At 59.9% G+C, this 18,157-nt stretch overlaps 2 protein-coding genes across 3 annotated transcripts in view; both read right to left on the minus strand.

The window, feature by feature from the left end:
• MYO7A (myosin VIIA) overlaps positions 1–674 on the minus strand; it is an 87,608-nt gene extending 86,934 nt beyond the window's left edge. The window contains exon 1 of the mRNA XM_059708395.1: positions 487–674. The gene's annotated coding sequence lies outside the window, so the exon portion shown is untranslated. The remainder of the gene's footprint in view (positions 1–486) is intronic.
• A 1,931-nt stretch (positions 675–2,605) lies between these two features.
• Positions 2,606–18,157, minus strand: part of CAPN5 (calpain 5) — a 52,465-nt gene continuing 36,913 nt past the window's right edge. For both annotated transcript variants that reach the window (XM_059708376.1, XM_059708373.1), the window contains 10 exons: positions 15,659–15,867; positions 14,326–14,518; positions 13,540–13,733; positions 12,883–12,960; positions 10,275–10,470; positions 9,500–9,622; positions 8,216–8,412; positions 7,219–7,334; positions 6,518–6,654; positions 2,606–5,365 (listed from right to left, as the gene is read on the minus strand). In XM_059708376.1, the coding sequence (XP_059564359.1) occupies positions 5,183–5,365; positions 6,518–6,654; positions 7,219–7,334; positions 8,216–8,412; positions 9,500–9,622; positions 10,275–10,470; positions 12,883–12,960; positions 13,540–13,733; positions 14,326–14,518; positions 15,659–15,867 (1,626 nt within the window). In that variant the 3' untranslated portion in view covers positions 2,606–5,182. The remainder of the gene's footprint in view (positions 5,366–6,517; positions 6,655–7,218; positions 7,335–8,215; positions 8,413–9,499; positions 9,623–10,274; positions 10,471–12,882; positions 12,961–13,539; positions 13,734–14,325; positions 14,519–15,658; positions 15,868–18,157) is intronic.

Genomic DNA, 18,157 nt, shown 5'->3' on the forward strand with positions numbered 1-18,157 from the left:
TCACAGCAACCCTGGCTGGTGGCTTCATGGTCCCATTTTACAGATGGGAACTCTGAAGCTCAGAGGAAGGGACTTATCTGAGGAGAGAGAGAAAGAAAGAGATAAAATGTAGCAGAAAGGCCAAAGGAGACAGAGACAGGAACAGAGCGCTCTCTCTCTCTCTCTCTCTCTCTCTTTCTCTCTCTCTCTCTCTCAATCTCTCTCTCTCTCTCCCCCACCCCCAGCACGGCTGCTCCCGGCCCCAGCCCTGGTCAGAGACAATTCAATGAGCACCATGCCCCTGACTCTTCCCATTCCAGGGTCCCAGCCTCCATCTCGCCAGGCTCGGGCAGTTTCATTCGATGGCTGCTGTGGCTGAGCCCCCAAAGGTGGCAGGAGGCCCAGACCGGGAGCAAATGGCTGTCCAGGGGGCCCAAGCCCAGGACACCCTCCGAAGTCCAGCAAACCCTCCTCCTGATGCCCAGGACAGGGGCAGCCCATGCTTACCTGGCTCCCAGCTGCCACCCGCACGGAGGGCTCTCGGGAAGCTGGGGTCAAAGGTCTGGCACAATCTGTAGACACGTCCCCTCTTCCTCTGTCTTGCTCCAGAACTTGCTCTGGGGGCCTCTCTGGGCCTTTCGGTTTTTCACTATGTGACTCTCTCCCTCTCAGCCTCTCCCTCCCTTTCCTGCCCAGGTCGGCTGTCCAGCCGCACTGCTGCCCTCTCCTCCCCTCTCCAGAGCCTTCCCCCAGGAGGCGGAGTCCGAGGGGCCTGGAGGCCTGGGTGCCATGACATCAGCGTGGGGGGCGGGCTGTGCTGCCCAGGGCCCTGTGCAGAGCGCTGGCTGCCCAGAGGGAGGCAGGGCAAGGGGTCTCTCTCGCTGTGCTGGGACCAGCTTGGGCCGGGGCTATGACCACGCATCCGGCCTCAGGTGCCTCCTATCATTCGCAGTAACACCACCTGCTCCCTCAGCACGGGCAGGATTTGCTGAGTCCTGGCCCCTGCCTCCCTCCACCAAGCCTGTTTTCTCCTCCACAAATGGCTGTTTGAGACTCTGAGAGGAAATGAACGCAAGCCCCACGTTCTAGCCCTTTCTCCCTCATCCCTGTGCACACAGGCCCCTCCCTGAGGGCTCCCCTCAGATGTGTCCCTGAAGCTCCTCACCTCACCACGCCCCACAGCTGCTAAGGAGGAGCAGGAGGCTGTGAGCACACAGGAAACTTCCTCAGCCCAGCACGAGCCAGGCACATGCAGAGCAAGCTGAACCGTGTGATTTTAAAGTGGGGGAACGGAGGGGGGCAGGGGGGACAGATAAGCAAAGAGGAGCCCAGTGTTCATTGTTAGCACTGGAAAGACAGTAACAGGGGACCCCGGCTGAGTCCTGGCACTTCCTCACCACCAGCCCTTGCCTGGAGCCAGTGCGGCCTCTTCAGGGGCAGCTCTCGGCCTGGGCGGAGGGAGGGCTCTTTGGATGCCCAGTGGCTGTACCTGGGGCAGGCCAAGACCACTCCAAAGCTGGGGTGCCCATCCGCCAGGATCCAGTGGTCCAAGTGCGCCACCTGCTGGCACAGGCGTGGCTGCCCATGGCGCCCCCTGGGGAGCCAGGCTGAGCATCCAGCTCCGCCTGGAGAAGGGACGCGGAGAAGGGACGCGTGGACTCAGCCGCTGCAGGTCAGGACTTCCTCTGACCCCACAGTCCTGGTCCCCGAAGGCCCCGGGGTGCTGAGTGTGCCTGGCCAGGCGGCCCTCGCAGGAACTGTTCTGGAACACGGTCCCCACTCCTAGACTTGGGGCCTACCACGCCTCCATCACCTCCCCCCTGAGCCAGGCTGGGCAGGCAAGAGCGTCAGCCCTGCACAGATGGGAAAACTGGGCCCCCTAAGGCACAGGGTGCGAGCTGTGAGGGGTGGGCGAGGCGTGGTGGGGAGCTGGGGAGGGGTGATCTCCAGATGCCACAACAGCCACAATGCATTCAGCACCCCTGTGCTGAGGTGGGCACAAAATTCCATGTCCTTTTCTCAATGGCTCATTGGGGAAATCTAGGGATTGGCCTTAATGCATTTGTGTTTCTCACTCTTCACCCCAACCCAGCCCAGTGGACTGAGTTCTGTCCACTCTGCCTCCACCATCTGTCCTGTTTCTCCCCACCACCACCACTCCTGGCTTCTTGGCTCAAGCTGCTCGCTCTGGTCTGCCCACATCCACCTGCACCCCCATAAGCCCATCTCCTCTGTCTGAGGCCCTTTATGCGGCTGCTCCCTCCATCTCACAATTGGAGAACTAACCTTCCTTCCCACCGCAACTCCCACACCACCTTACCGGGAATTCTCTGTGGACCCTGGTCCAGATCAGAGTGTCTCTACTGGTCTTCCCACTAGAGCAGGGGCTGTGGCTGGTCCCCTGCATTTCTAGTGCCTTGGAACAAGGCCAGCTGAGGGAATAACTGAATGACCCCAGTGACCTCAGCTCAGACATGCAACGGGCAGGCAGCGGGGTCCAGCCTGGCTAGAACGCCCAGGTCCTCCCTCACGTTGTCGCTGACCAGAGGACAGGCACCAGGGCCTAAGAAATTTATTCCCTCCATTATCCCTAACCCCCAGAGGGACAGGCGGACACAGGACGGTCTTTCTGAGATTGTGGTAACATTTATTCTGAGAACAGAACAGGTCCCCCTGGCCCCAAGGTGGGCCCTGAGGGGAGTGAAGCCCAGATGGGGTGGTGTGGACCGGAGGCCCGGCCCATCTGCAAGCGCACTGGCCCCTGTGGACTGAGGGTGCATCAGGCGCATGGAGCAACGGTTCTCCCCACCCACCCTCCAGCCCCAGCCCAGAACTCCAACCTCTCCTGCCGCATCCCCAACCAGGGTCCTCCACACATCCAGGATCCAGCCTGGCCCACCCCGAGGAGCAGAAAGCAAGGGCAGGGCTGCCGCACAAGTCCTGTTGGGGGGCAGGGCTGGAGCCCACAGGCCTGCCAGTTGGTCCTGGTTCGACCCAAGGCCCGGGTGGATGTAGCTGAGAACAGACCCACCTGGGCTCCTCCGGCCCTTGCTTCTCCACTCTGAGTCAGGAGTGTTCATTGGAAATAGACATTGAAAAGTGATTACATGAGTGTACAGTGTGCACGCATACAGGTACATAGAGAACAGTGTTGCCCTTATCCAGCACTTGTTAGCGAGAGTGCCGGCAAACAGGAGTCAGTGGCCCCGCATGGCAGAGGGGCAATCGAGGCACAGGAGGGTGAATGGTTTGCTCCTGGTCATCGGTAGGGTCCTGGCCCCAGGCCAGGCTCTCGAGAGGAAGCCGCCGCTTGCCCAGGAGTCTTGTCCTCCTTGTTGTGCAGTTCCTGGCCCTCACGTGGCCAAGGGCCCCGACACAGGAGCGGAGCTGGCCACAGGGTGAGGAGGCAAAGTCAAGGATCCAGCCTCTCCAGCCAGGACACCGGACCAAAGAGCCAGGACACGGAGCCGGAAATCCAGGCTTCCAAAGGACTTCCCAGCCAGCAAGCCCACGGGAACTCCTGTTCTGGAACCAGCTGAATGTTTTCATTTAACGTTGCCTGGTCTGGAGCCCGAGAAGGGTTGCAGAGAGACCCTACGCGGGTCACAGCGCCCACACGATTGGTGCCGACTTGCAAAACATCAGAGTACAAACACCCTCTTCTTCATCCACCTCCAGACCCCTTCTGAGAAAGTATGGCTTCTCCTCATCCCTCCCCAAGTGGAATCAAAATAAAATCGGCCGAGCCGGTGTGGCTCAGCGGTCGAGCGTCGACCCAGGAACCAAGAGGTCACCGGTTCAATTCCTAGTCAGGACACATGCCCAGTTTGCGGGCTTGATCCCCCCAGTAGGGGGCTTGCAGGAGGCAGCCGATCGACGATGTTTCTCTCTCATCAATGTTTCTATCCCTCTATCCCTCTCCCTTCCTCTCTAAAAAAAAAAAAAAAAAAAAATCAATAAAAACATATAAAAATAAAACCAGAGGACCACAAGAACTGGAGTTTAAGAAGAGAAAAGGGGTGCACAGGCTTTCAGTTTTCCTTTTAAAACCCCTGGTTAAAACTGAGAGTTTTAAAACAGAAAGAATATAAAATGTTGAGGACTGAAAGGAACATTTTGGTCCGGGCAGCAAGAAGAGGGCTGTGGCCTCCCCGGCTGCATTTTGGGGGGAATGTTGGCGGAAAGCCTCTGGTCTGGTGATGGGTTTCCCTCTCTCCTTCCAAGCCCTGACGCCAACAACCCAGAGCCCCTTCTCCCAGGAAATCCCAGTGCTTGCAGCAAAGGGGGTCCTGAGACTATGTCCCCCCCCCCGCCCCCACTTGCGTCCACATGTCCTGCCTACCTGCCTGGGCCCTGGCCACCAAACTGGGCACACGGCTTCTGGGACCAGGGCCGTGGAGACAGGAAAACGCCCTTCCTTTCCATCGCTGACAAAACCTCTCGGGGGGGGGGGGGGGGGTGGCGGGGGGGCCTTAAACCAGAGGCTGGGGATGAAATCCACACGGGGTGAGACGGCAGCCGCAGCTCTCTGGGCATCCAACCCCGTGCCAGGGAGGACCTCGGAGCAGAGCTGCAGCCCAGCATGGGCGCCAGGTCTCCCAGAGCTGTGGGCAGGGTCTCATGGGGTCGCTTACTCACTTGGCAAATCGCTTGGAGAAATGAAGGGATGGGCAGGTGGATGGAATTCGAGAATGAACAGATGTCCCCTGCATGTTCCCAAATCCCAGCCGGAGCAGCAGCCCAGCCAAGGCCAAGAGCCCTTTCAAGGTGGCCAGAAAGTCAAGATTTGGTGACCGAGAAAGCGATGTCCGGGGCACGGGGGCCGTTGCAGGAAAGGAGGGGCAAGAGAGGGGCTCGGGGGTATGGCAGTTTGTGTGTAAACAAGTGGCATCTTGGCACTCCGTGGGCTGACAGCAGGGCCGTGGGGAAACATTTTCAACGGAGAGAGTCCCTTAGCAGCGGGAACAGTTGGGGAAGGGCGGGCTATTTAGATCTCAGGCAAGAAGACGTCTCCGTGAGAAAGGAATGCTGTGGGGTCCTCAGGACACAGGCCCAGAGAGGGCCAGAGACCCCCCACGGCCACACAGCGAGTCAGTGGACAAGCTGGGACAAGGGCCCCGGTGTCCTAGCTCCCAGGCTAATCCCTGGCAGGGGGCATGCAGACAGCGGTGAGAACTGTGGGGGCCAGGCAGGCGGCCAGGCATCAGACAGCCGTGAGGGTGGCGCTGCTGAGGATGCGCACGGCAATGGTGCCCGGCAGGTCGCTGGGCTGCCGGCTGTCTCGGTCCCGGAGGTGGAGGGTGTGCAGGGCCTGGAGGTCATCGGGGTCAGCCTTCAGCTGCACCTGGCCCAGGAACTCATCCTTCAGGACTCGGTGGTTCCAGATCTGCGGGAGACAGAGGAACATGGGGGCCATCTCCACGGGTAGGTCTGCGGGGGCTGCTGGCAGTTCTGGCAGGGCCTCGATCCCGCCCTTCATTGCCTCTGCCTCCCCAGGAAGCCTGCCCTTTCCTGAGCCTCGGCGTCCTCCTCTGTCCAAGCCCCTTTCACACATAACGGTAAGTGTGTGACTATTAGCTCTGTGTGACCTTGAAGTCTGGGTGACCTTGGAGAGTGATATACTCACCCCCTGCCTGTTGGCCCCATCTTTAAAATGAGTGGCCCCGCCCTAGCCGGTGTGGCTCAGTGGATAGAGCGTCGGCCTGCGGACTGAAGGGTCCCAGGTTCGATTCCGGTCAAGGGCATGTACCTTGGTTGCGGGCACATCCCCAGTAGGGGGTGTGCAGGAGGCAGCTGATCGATGTTTCTCTCTCATCGATGTTTCTAACTCTCTATCCCTCTCCCTTCCTCTCTGTAAAAATCAAAAATATATATATAAATATAAAATGAGTGACCTCTATGGTCCTTCTTGCCCCAACATCTCTAGGTCTGTGTTGGATCGGGGTTAGGAAAACCTGCAGTGCCTCCCCTGCGGGGCTGCCTCCCCTGCAGGGTGCCTACGTGTTCATTTTTACAGATGGTTTCTCACCACAGAGATGCTGGCCTGGGCCCGGGGGACAGAGGGCCTCCTGCTAATGAGCTCAGGATGGCCATCCACTGGCCACCTTGGCCCGGGAGGACAAGGAAGCCCCGGCACAGGGACTGGCTCTCTGACCCTGCCCTCTGACCCCTGCCCTCTGACCTGCCACGCGCCACTTCAGTGCCACGTCTCCAGGTGAGCCCCCTGCAGGGGGTTTAAGGAACCACTCCCAGGCTTTGGGGCGAAGTCGGCAGAGATGGCCACTGTCCCTGGCCAGCCCTGCTGGGGCTCAGAATCACAGCAGCTGAGCTAACTCCCCACCCCGCTGAGGGGACTCTGGGGCACCAGGAGGGGCAGGCGAGAGAATGCCCAAGGCCACACTGTGCCGGGGAGAGAGTGGGAACCAGCACTGAGCATTCCCGGGTCCCGTCAAAGGCTCTGCCACCCGGGCTCAGCCCCTCTGAACGGGGAAGTGTCAGGCTAGGGGCACAGGAGGGGCCCCAGGACCCGCGGGCTCACCTGCACAGTGATGGGCTGGCCTGGCTTTTTGCGGTAGAAGATGCCTTTTACATCATACTCAGGCGTCGAGGTACCCTTCTGCATGGCTGAGTGGACTTTGTGCCCCTCACACTTGATGATCACATAAGAGTTAGCCCCTAGAGAGATGGAGGGGGTGATGGGGTGAGGATGGGGGGTTAGGGCTGGGCCTGGATGGAACAGATATCTGGGGGTGAGGTCCTCTTCCCAGAGCAGAAGCCTGGGCTCATGTATTCAAGAGGAGGCAGGCCAGGAGGGGACACACCGGTCATCTCTGGCCTCCAGGCCTTTACCCATGTTGTTCTGTCCAGAGCATCCTTCCGCCCTAGTCCATTTCACCAGGCTTCCCACCTTAACACCCCCTCAGCCTGGAGAAAGGCCACTCCCTTCAGGAAGCCCTCCCTCCCAGCTGCCTGTCCCCGAGCCCTAGTGTCCCCCCTCACTAGAGGCCTCCCAAGAGTAGGAGGCTGAGTGTCCCTCTCTATGCACCCAGCTTCCTCCCGGGGGCTGGGCCTGAGTGGACATCAGAAAACGTTTGCTCATTCAGTGATCGAGGACAGGGGAGCTCTGGAGGCTGGGCGTCTTCAGCGGGGGGGGTGGAGGGGTTGGGGGGTGGGGAGGGGAGGAGACATGGGCAACCTCCCAGGGGAGGGGGGTGGGGGGATTTCCTCGAGCCAGCGCACCTGTAGGGGAGTCCTTGAGACCAGCAGCCCCCAGGACATGCACCTGGGTCACCAGCTGGGGGTAGCCGCACAGGGAGCTCCAGCAAGAGCGGGGCGGCTCATCCAGGCACAGCTCCCTGGGACAGGGCAGAGAAGAGGCGGGAGGTCACGGAGGGGGGTCAGGAAGATGGAGGACAAGGGGGTTCAAGAAGAGGGGAGGGGAGAGGAGCAGTATTTAGTCCAGACATTGCTCGTCCTGGGCAAACTCCCTGGGCTTCTTGCTGCTCTATCCCCACCCAAGGGTGCTCCATCCTTCCCCAAGGGAAAAGCAATTTACTGAGCACCTACTGTGTGCCAAGCCCTCTGCTGGGATGCTATAGGAATTATTTCTAATCCCCACAAAGCCCCGGAAGGTAGGTGACTATTATGCCCATTTTACAGGTTGGGAGGCATCAGGCTCAGCAGGGAAGGGACCTGCCCACCAGCTGGGGGAGGCCAGGCTGGCAGGACCGAGGCCCACCACACCACACGAGCTGGCCCCGGCGTGGGATGTGGGCAGGCAGCACCGAATGTGGGCTGCCTACCCCGGTGGAGGGCAGTGTGGGGCCCACAGGGTCTGCACCCCCGCAGGGAGGGGATGGCTTAGCAGTCTACCTAGCCCGACGCGAGATCTTGGAAATCATCCCCAACCTCAATCCCCAGTTCTGATCCATAAACGAAGGGGTCAGGCCTCCTAGTCCGGGTTGGAGAGAAGCAGATGGGACGAGGGAAAGCTTCTTTGTAAACTGTGAAGAGCTATGCTCCGATGAGAAGCTGTGCCATTACGTGGCTGAGAGGGGCTGGAACAAGGTCGCAGGGGAAGGGAGAGGAAGGAGACAGGCGCTGGGGTGGCTGGAGGCCTGGGCTCTACGCCTGGGCAGACACTGAGCATCTCTGGGTCAGGTTCTGGGCCAGCCTGGTGTGGACCTCAGCCCACCCCCCCACCCACCACCCGGGGCCCGAGCCGGGCCCTGCGCACCGGCAGCTGGAGGGCACGTCGGTGAAGACTCGGAGCAGGAACTCGCCGGTGTGGCCTGGCTCGAAGGTGGTGGGGATGATGACGTAGCGCCCCGCCCGCTGGTCCGTGCGCAGGAAGACGCTGCGGGAGTTGATGTAGATGGAGCTGGCGGCCCTGTGCTGCAGGCTGTGCATGCGGTACTGGCGGTTCTCCTCCACCTGCAGGCAGCGGAGGTCACACAGAGCCCCCGGCCCCACCCCACCCCACCCCTCACATCTCTCCCTCACCGCCGTGCAAAAGAGCAACAGAACCGCTCCTGTGGAATGCCCAGAACAGGCACATCTACAGAGACACAGCAGAAGAGTGTTTGCCTGGGGCTGGGAGGGCGGGGTGCATGGGACCGGCTGATGGTGACTAAAGGGTGTGGGGTGATGAAATGTTCTAAAATCGATGTGGTGCTGGTTGCAGAGCCCTATGGACACACCAACATCACTGCACACTTTAAATGGCTGAATGGTATGGGATGTGAGTCGGGGGCAAGAGGAATCCCCGATAACAATGTCTGTGGGGATTCTGACCATCATATCCGCCCAGGTCACAGCCGGTGTCCATGAAGGGACATCGCCAGCTGGTAGGACAAGCTAGCCATCGCTGGAATAAGTGCCATCGATAAGCTACAGTCACATCAGTGAGGGCCAGACACGTCACGTCAAAGTGACAGCACATCAGCACACAGTGAATGGACAACACAACGACATGAACAAAGTGTCATGACCAGCATGTCAAATGCCAGGGACTCGACTCGGACCACGCGCCCAGCATATCCACGTGGTGTCGCTAGGCTCTCGGCGTCTGGCTCTACGCTGAGTGTCATCACGCACTGAGCATCACGCTGTGGAAGGTACCCGGGTCCCGGGCCAGGAGGAGTGGCCACTGGTGAGCCTGCCTGGCTCTGCTCAGGGCGCCGCCTCCCTGTGCCCAGCAAAGCCTCCAATTCAGCGGGACCCGGAGCCCTGAGGGAGGGGGCAGCAGGGGGCTCCCAGAGCCTGGCCCCACCCACCAAGCAGCCCAGGCCTATGGGTCTGGGACAGGAAGAAATCAGGCTGAGTGCTCCCCTGGGAGCCAATCCCAGGCAGGCTGGGCCTCTGTGGGTCCTGCGAACAGGGCCGATGCCACAGCATGCCCCGGCGTCAGCCAACGTGGTCAGGGTGGCAGGGATGATGTCGGTGACTAAGGTGCTCTTCCCCTGATGCAGGCGGCCCCGACGCCAGCTCCCTCACTCTCCTCACCCAGAGCTGACCTCACCTTGTAGATGTCGAAGCCGATGGCCAGGTTTTCGCCCTTGCCGTCCCGACGTGTGGACTGCTTAGGCCGCTGCTGGATGGAGATCAGCACTTCATCTTCTGCCTTCTTGACATCAAAGATGTACTGCAGGCATGGCGAGGAGGGGAGACATCGGTGAGGCCAGGCTGGTCATGGGCTCGCCGGCTCCCGGAAGCTCAGCCCACAGCCAGGCTCAGCTGTGTGTGCGTGGGCAAGTCACATCACCTCTCTGAGCCTCAGTCCCTCACCTGCAAGATGGGCCTAGAATGCCTACAGTGCATGAGGGGTGGAGGACTTGAGATCACGCATGCTCAGCGCGGAGATGCATGCAGTTGGTGCTCAATAAAGACACACCTTTGATCCCAGGTTTCGGCACCAAAAAACCAACCAACCAACAAACAAAAGACACACCAAGCATGAGGACTAAGCAGCTGGAGGGGCACGACAGAGGAGGCTGCAGGAGAGAGGTGCCTGTGGAGGCGCGGCCTGGCCAAGATCCCCCATGTGTGTGTGGAAATAAGGGGTGTGAGCCCCGGTTCAGCCTCTACGTGTCCCTGTAACTCTGGACAAGACCCTCATCCTCAGAGCCTCTCCCTCGGTTCTGCCGGCTGTGGGTCAGATTGCGAGGTTGGGGTCTACACGACCACCCAGACACGCCCCCCGCCCCCACTGCAGGGACGGGTGTGCTGAGGCCGGGGGGGGGGGGGGGGGGGGCAGGGACTGCCGAGCGGATGCAGGCGTCCCGGCAGCTGCGCACCTGCGGGTTCTGGAAGAAGGTGTCCTTGTGGTTGATGCAGCCCCCACTGCGGTTCTGCCACGGGTCCTCGTGCCGCGTCCAGGCCCCGCGCAGCCGGGCCTCCTCCCAGGTCTTGTGGATGCTCAGGTAGGACGTGTTGAGCAGGCGGCACTTGATGATGTCGGTGAAGTATTGGCACACGTCCTGGAAGGTCATCCTGGCACGGCGAGGGCTGAGTCAGGCAGGTCCCCGTCCGGCCCCGCTTGGCTCGCCCTGCCTGCTCGACACCGCGACTCTCACAATAGTGAGCATGGACGTGGCATCACACAGACCCTGCACGTCTCTTCTGGCCTCAGTTTCCCGATTTGTAACTTGGGACAGGATCGAACAACAGCTGCCACCCACAGAGCTAGGGTAGGAATCGACTAAGGCAACACAAGCAGGTTGTACGACTCCTGGCAGACAGAGGCAGTTGCAAAGGCTGGCCGTTACAGTTATTGATAGGATCAATCGCTAATGTGGACAGTTCATAAAGCATGCTCCCATCCATTATCTTCCACGGCTGTTGTGGGACCTGAACGTGAATAAACTGGCGGCAGGAACCCCTTGGTAAGCGTGCTGCTGTGGCCAGGACGTTGCCATGGTCACGGGGTGCTGCACACACCTCCAGGAGCCTGGGTGCGGGAGGGGAAGTGCCCATTCCCTTCAAGCAGGCACATATGAGAACACACACAGGTAGGCACCACATGTGGACACGTATGAGAAAGGCCTTAGAAAGAAACCCCTTACGCTAATGAGGAGTTTCTATTACTATGTTTAACTCAACCGAGCCCTGAGCCACACTGGGCGCAGTGGATCTCATCCATAGGCGCTGAGACCAGGGAGCTTGGGGCCTCCTGCCGGGGCTCCCCTACACCATCAGGAGGGGTCCTCACTGGGGCACCACGGTCACTCCATCTGCGTCTGGGCCGGCCGGGGGCCCTCACAGCTTCCACTACACACAGGCTGCCCAGGTCCCCTCCAGGAAGTGGCTGAGTCTCTGAGTCAAAGGTCCTGCTGAAGAGTGACGCTGAGTCTGGCACACAGTCAGGACTAAATCCAGGCTGAGGGATGCAGAGGTGAGTGAGTGCAGGATGAGTGGATGCAGGATGGTGGATGCAGGATGGTGGATGCAGGATGAGTGGATGGAGGATGGATGGATGGAGGATGGTGGATGCAGGATGAGTGAGTGCAGGATGGTGGATGCAGGATGAGTGGATGGAGGATGAGTGGATGGAAGATGAGTGGATGCAGGCTGGGTGGATGCAGGCTGGGTGGATGCAGGATGAGTGGATGGAGGATGGTGGATGCAGGATGAGTGAGTGCAGGATGGTGGATGCAGGATGAGTGGATGGAGGATGAGTGGATGGAAGATGAGTGGATGCAGGCTGGGTGGATGCAGGCTGGGTGGATGCAGGATGAGTGGATGGAGGATGGTGGATGCAGGATGAGTGGATGCAGGATGAGTGGATGGAGGATGAGTGGATGCAGGATGAGTGGATGGAGGATGAGTGGATGCAGGATGAGTGGATGGAGGATGAGCGGATGCAGGATGAGTGGATGCAGGATGAATGGATGCAGGCTGGGTGGATGGAGGATGAATGGATGCAGGATGAGTGGATGCAGGATGAGTGGATGCAGGATGAGTGGATGGAGGATGAGTGGATGCAGGATGAGTGGATGCAGGATGAGTGGATGCAGGATGAGTGGATGCAGGATGAATGGATGCAGGCTGGGTGGATGCAGGATGGGTGGATGCAGGATGGTGGATGCAGGATGGTGGATGCAGGATGAGTGGATGCAGGATGAATGAGTGCAGGAATCATTGGACTCTAAGCTAGTGATGGCGAACCTATGACACGTGAACTCATTTTTTAGTTTGATTTTTCTTTGTTAAATGGCATGTAAACATATAAAATAAATTTCAAAAATATGTCTTTGTTTTACTATGGTTGCAAATATCAAAAAATTTCTATATTCTAACTTAACACGGCACAAGAGTTAAGTTAGGGTTTTTCAAAATGCTGACACGCCGAGCTCAGAAGGTTCGCCATCACTGCTCTAAGCGATGCTGCAGCCATCTCCCCGCCCTCCCCCACCCCCGTGCCTCCCTAAACTTACACTTAAAAATCGAAGTGCACTCTTGCCTCTGGGACGGGTCTCTCCCTGACCAACAACGGCTCCTCTGCTCACCGAGTCTCAGCTTAGGAGGCAGCCCCCTCGCTGTGAGGCCTCCCTTCTTCCCTATCCGCTCTGGGCAAGCAGGCTGCCAGTGTGCCCCTGCCCTCTGGCCGGTCCCCCACCTACTGGCCTCCTGGCCGAGTTGCTGAGGGCCTCCGCCTGTTGCCCCAGCAGCCTGGTGCCCCTGAGGTGGCGGAGGGCACTGTGGAGATGACAGGGCTGCCCAGCTCACCTTACAGAGCAGGAAACCGGCCCAGAGGGACAGCGTGACTTGTCCAAGGCCGCAGGGCAGGTGGAGGGTGTGGCATTTGCTAGAGCCCCGGCTCCTACCTCCCTCGGAGTCCCTGCCCAGCACACGGGAGGTCCTCCCTCAGCCCCGGACCTCCACCCGGGGCAAGAGCACACTCACCAGAACTCGCCATCATCCTGCACAGTCACACCCATCTTCTCCCGCTCGCTCTTGCTCACCTTCCGCCACTCCTCTGAGCTGGGGTGCGAGCACAGGGGAAGGGAACAGGAGAGGGTAAGGGGAGGGACCCCACCAGGGCCCCCCAGCAAGGGCAAGGAGGACGAGGGATGTGTGCACCAGGCCTCCATCAGGGTGGGTGTGGGTGGGCACCTGGGGTGTGCCCAGCCCCCCTCTAAGACGCCGTCTGCCCACTTCCACAGGTAACCGCGGGCAGGGCCTGAAGGTCAGGGAGCAGAGCTGCAGGCTGAGGGAGCAGGGGGGCAAGACCCTCAGTGGAGGGGCTCCTTTACTGGGGGCCTGGTCTCTGTTCACCAAGCACAGAGCGGTCACCCCCACCCTCACCCCCGGTGGCCTCCCTCCCTGCTTTCCTCCCCCCTCACTGGCCAGATTGGTCTCTACCTCCCCACCCCCAGGCCTTTGTGTATGCTGAATCCACCCCCAGGTGCCCACTCTAAAGTAGTCTCCTAAGGCCATCTAACTCCCAGATCTTTCAAGACCCAGCCCTGGACCCGCCTCCTCCAGGAAGCCCACCTGTCCTCGCCCGAGCCCTCACACCAAGCCACCCCACCACCGCCCGTGGTCCGCCCCGGGCCTCACGTGTCGCTCCACGGCCCGTTCCACTCTCGCTCGCCCCAGGGGTTGCGCAGGCGGATCATGTCCAGCTTCTCGGACTTGAAAAAGGCCAGCAGGCCATGGCCCAGGCGCACCTTGCGCACGTCGGTGATGGCATAGGCGTGGCCTTTCACCAGGCCGCAGGCCAGGCGGACCTCCATGTCTGCTGCTGTCACGGCCTGCGGAGGAGGGTGAGGGCGAGGTGGCTCAGGGAGGCAGGGCCCTGTCAGGCTGCAGGTGGAGCCAGGGGCCCAGCGCCCCCTACAGAACGGGGAGAGAATGGCAGCCCCACACCCCTGGATCAGCCAAACCTGGACTCAAATTCTGCCTTCACTGAGTCCCAGCTTTCCCAAGGAAGCACGAGCAGTCAACGGAATGAGACGACGCGCCCAGGCCTGTGCCAGCAGGCAGCTGGCTCCCTCCCCTCCCCCAGTCACCTCATAGTTTGTGATGCCCCAGATTCTGACTGAGGGACCTCACATGTATAGACACCATTCGCCCCAATCTGAGAGGGCCAGGAAAGAGGGTGCTGGTCAAACAGTGTGGGCGAGGCATTTCAGAGCGGAGGGGGCGGGGGCAGGCGGCTCGGGCTGCCCAGCACCGGGAGGGGCTTGCACCCGCCAACTGCTCCCCTCCCCCATGGGGCTGAGGGTCTGGACTTATGAACCAACCGGGGCAGGGCCTCTGCCTGGGACACCACAGCCACCTCCCACCCGATTAGAGTCGATGAAGGGGAGGGGCCCCCTCTGGGGTCTGGCTCGGTGTTCCCACCTTGATGGAGGCACTGATGAGGCCTCCCCGGCTGTGCACCTTCAGCATGCGCTCAAAGAGTGCGTTCCTCTTGGCTTCATCATTGGCAAAGTCCCCCTCAGCGAGGTCGATGGGCTCAGAAACGCCACCTGTGAAGTCTACCAGCGCATCCGCCGTGTTGCCTCCATCCAGGGCCTGGTAACAGCCCGCCAGCCTGGGGGCAACGTGGAGAGAATTCCCAGCTCACGCTCCCCAGCCACTCTAAGCCCTTCACACTACAGGGGCGATTCTGAGGCTCAGAGAGGTCAAGCAAACCGCTCCGGTCACACAGCAGCCACAGCAGAGCCAACGTGTGTCCCATGAGCCACCCCACCTTGTCACTCCAGTGCCCCTTAGACTTAGCGGCCCATCTTCAGAAGTTAGCTGCCCAGAAGTCTATCAATTCTTTTCCAAAGCGTTAAAAGCTCATGTGTCTTTTGACACATCGATCTGGATGAGTAACATTATTTGTAATCATGTAGAACGAGAAATCACCCAAATGGTCTAACAACAGGGACTTGGTTTTAAAAGCTAACGCTGCACAGTCAGCAGCCACTGAACAGAAGACTACGAAGCGCTCCTGTGGCCGGGACATGCTATTTGAAAAAACAACGCAGCCGGGTTCCGATGATGTTTCAGTGCATTCATTTAAAAACGAATGAGCATCTACTATATGCACCCTACCAGGTGCTAGGACCCAGCGGTGGCCCTCCTGCCCCAGGCCTGCCATTGCCCTGCTGACGCCTGGGCAGGTCGCTATGCCCCAACAGCTTAGCAAACCCTTGCTCATGCCCGGGCTGGGGACCCAGGGTCTGGCACAGAGCAGGAGGAGGAGGGCAGCAAAGACAGAACAAATGGATGGACGGTCAGTCAGGTAGAAGGATGGATGGACAAGAGGGAGGCCGGTGAGCCGGCCCAGACTCAGAGACCACATCCCCAACAAGGCCTCCAGGGAGGATCTTAGGGGAAGAACCACCGACCGGAATGTGGGTGCTGGCTCCGCCCCGGCCACTGGCAGGAAACCGTCCTGGACCTCCGTCTTCTCAGGTGTAAGTGGGAGTAACTATTCCTCCCAATGTGGGTTGGTTGTGGGGACTTGACAACCCGGTACCCAGAGGGCCTTCAGTCCAGGCCTCCACTTCACCCAGCATAGGCTCAGCGGGCCGTGCCCTGGGTGCCCGGGCTCTGAGCATGCTGTGTGGCTTTGCACCAGCCCCTGCCCTCCGGGAGCCCTGGCTAAAGGAACCCATGTGGAGCCCAGCAGCAGTGCCACCCCGGCCTGGCCACCTGCCCTCCTGCCCCTGCTGGCACCTACTTGGCATAGGCCTTCTCCACCAGGGCACACCAGAACTCGTTGGGGGAGTTGGAGTGGCAGTAGATGAGCTGGTTGTTGACGGTGGGCAGCCGGTCGTCAATGACCACATCCACCCACTCCCCAAAGCGCCAGAAATGGAAGTGGAAGATGCCCGCGTAGGCATCAGGCTTCTCGGGGTCCCACTCCTGCTCCTTCCAGTCTGGGATGACCTGGAGGGGGGAGACATGATGGGGACACACTGAGGTCACATCTGGCTTCCTGGGGAAATGGGGGGGCATGCTTCCAGATGGAAAGGAATACTGGGTTCGATGCCCATTCTGCCATGAACAAGGTGGGACTTGGGCAAATCCTTCCCTTTCTCTGCAGTGGTTGGAGGCTCCCTTGTCTCCTTCCAGCTGTCATTCTAAGATCCTATGAGCGTCCCCTCCGTCCTCGTGCCTCCATCTGCTTCTCCCCGCTCCCGCCCACCGCCCCCCCCCCCCAAGCATATATCCACCCCAGTCCCTACCTGGTGAATGTCACACCCCCTCCCTCTCCCCCGCCCCCCAGCCTGCGACAGGAGTTGGCAACCACGCTGGCCTCCTCCCCCTGTCCATCCAATCAGGCCAATCCTAGCTCCTCCATTCTGCTAAAACCCATCGCCTCCTGTCCTTCCCCCAGCAACCCCTGGTCCAGTCTCCCATCTCCTCGCCCACCCAGGACACTAACAGCATCAGCAGCCACATCTGCCTTCACCCCACACAGCAGCAGAGTGAGCTTTCTGGTCTCCACGTTCCTGAAAAAACACCTAAGGTGCTCCGCCCCCTGCACCACCTCCCAGCCTGGTTTCTGACCCGACCCCCACCCCCACCCCCACCCCGCTCCCTGCTCCAGGCTCATTCTCTGTTCTTCCTCCAGCTGACTCTCACTTGTCCTTTAGGGTCCACCCTCCTCCTCCAGGAAGCCCTCCTAGACCCTTCGGACTCGGCCAGGACCCCTGTCCATCAGTCTCATGGCTTCTGGTACTTCTCCTCTGAGGTACTTATTCCCGTTATCATTAAACACGTATGTGATGGCATGAACAGGTCTGATTCCGTCCCTGGAATGTCAGCTCTCTGAAGGCAGGGACACACCAGTCTTTGGTCACTGCTGTCCCCCAGCACCTCGCCCAGAGCCTGGTCCAGAGAGGGTGCTTGGTAAACATGTGTTGCCTAAATGAACAAATTCACGAGCATTACATGGAACTCTAATAACAATTCTTATTATGGAGCATCTTGAAATGCCAGGCAGCAAGCCTGTGAGTGCCATGTCAGTTTCACTTCCACAATAACCCCCTGGGTAGATTACAATTATTCATCCCTACTTTACAGATGAAAAAAAAATCAAGCCTCAGAGAGGGCAAGTAACTTGTCCAGGGTCACACAGCTAGAAAATATACGTATTCTTCATCAGGGAGGACTGCTCTTCGCTCGGCCCCATGCTGCCACCGAGGACCCAGATGAATCAGACGTGGCCCTGCCCGCAGGAAGCTCCCAGTCTCGTGGGAGAGGCAGGCGCACAGGGTGCGTTCGGGCCTCGGAGAGAAGGGGTGCAGGGCCCGGCCTGGGGGCGGCAGCAGCAGCTTCTGAGCACGTGTCCTGAGAAGTGGCAGTGAAATGTCCCCGCACAGACAAGGACAAACAGTGGCAACATGGGCATCAGGAGGTGGGCGGGAAAGGGAAAACTCTATCCTGCCGAGCCAGGGGGACCTGCTGGCCCTGCTAACCAGGAGACTAGAGGGGCCGAGCACCATCGGGACCATGTGCAGCTCCTTCTAGAAGGAAACCACTCCCAGGACCGGGGCGGACGCGCAGGCATCCAGGCTGGGGAGCCAGACGCGCATCGGGAGGCTGTAACCCAGGCCGGGCGGGCCCGAGCCCAGAGACTTCAGCCAGAGGCCATCCCAGCCCCCACACTCATTAAAGATGTTTTTGTTTATACGCCTCATACCATCAGCAGGGATGTTGGGAAAGAGACATGCTCCCTAGTGGGACATTCAAGACCAAGAAAATGAAAACGCTAAGCACAGTGAGAGGCGTCACGGTCATGAAGGAGCCGGGAGGGGCCAGGACTGCGGTGCCAGGCGCAGGGCCGCTGTTTACTCCATCACCCTGACCCTCGCTGCTGTCTTCTGGGACAATGTACAGACACTGCTGGCAGAGCCGCCCAGGGCCACAGCGAGGGAGGCAGGACTCACACTCAGGGCTCCGGAGCCTGGCGCAGCGTCTGGAACCCAGCCGTGGCCTGAGACTGGCTGGGCCAATCCCTCCTGCCTCCTTCCTCCCGTCCGAGCCCCTCTGTGCCCTTGCTAAGTAAAAGCTCCAGACTGACCCCAGCACTCTCTCCTGCTTCACGCTCAGGACAGAAAGTTGTGCACAGAATAGGGCGCACGCAGGGTGGGGTGCCATCCCCACTACACAGGCGGGAAGACTGAGGCCCACCGAGTAGCAAGGGGCTGCCCAAGGGCACAGAGCGACGGGG

Source organism: Myotis daubentonii, chromosome 9 (assembly GCF_963259705.1).
Source record: "Myotis daubentonii chromosome 9, mMyoDau2.1, whole genome shotgun sequence".
NCBI lineage: Eukaryota > Metazoa > Chordata > Mammalia > Chiroptera > Vespertilionidae > Myotis > Myotis daubentonii.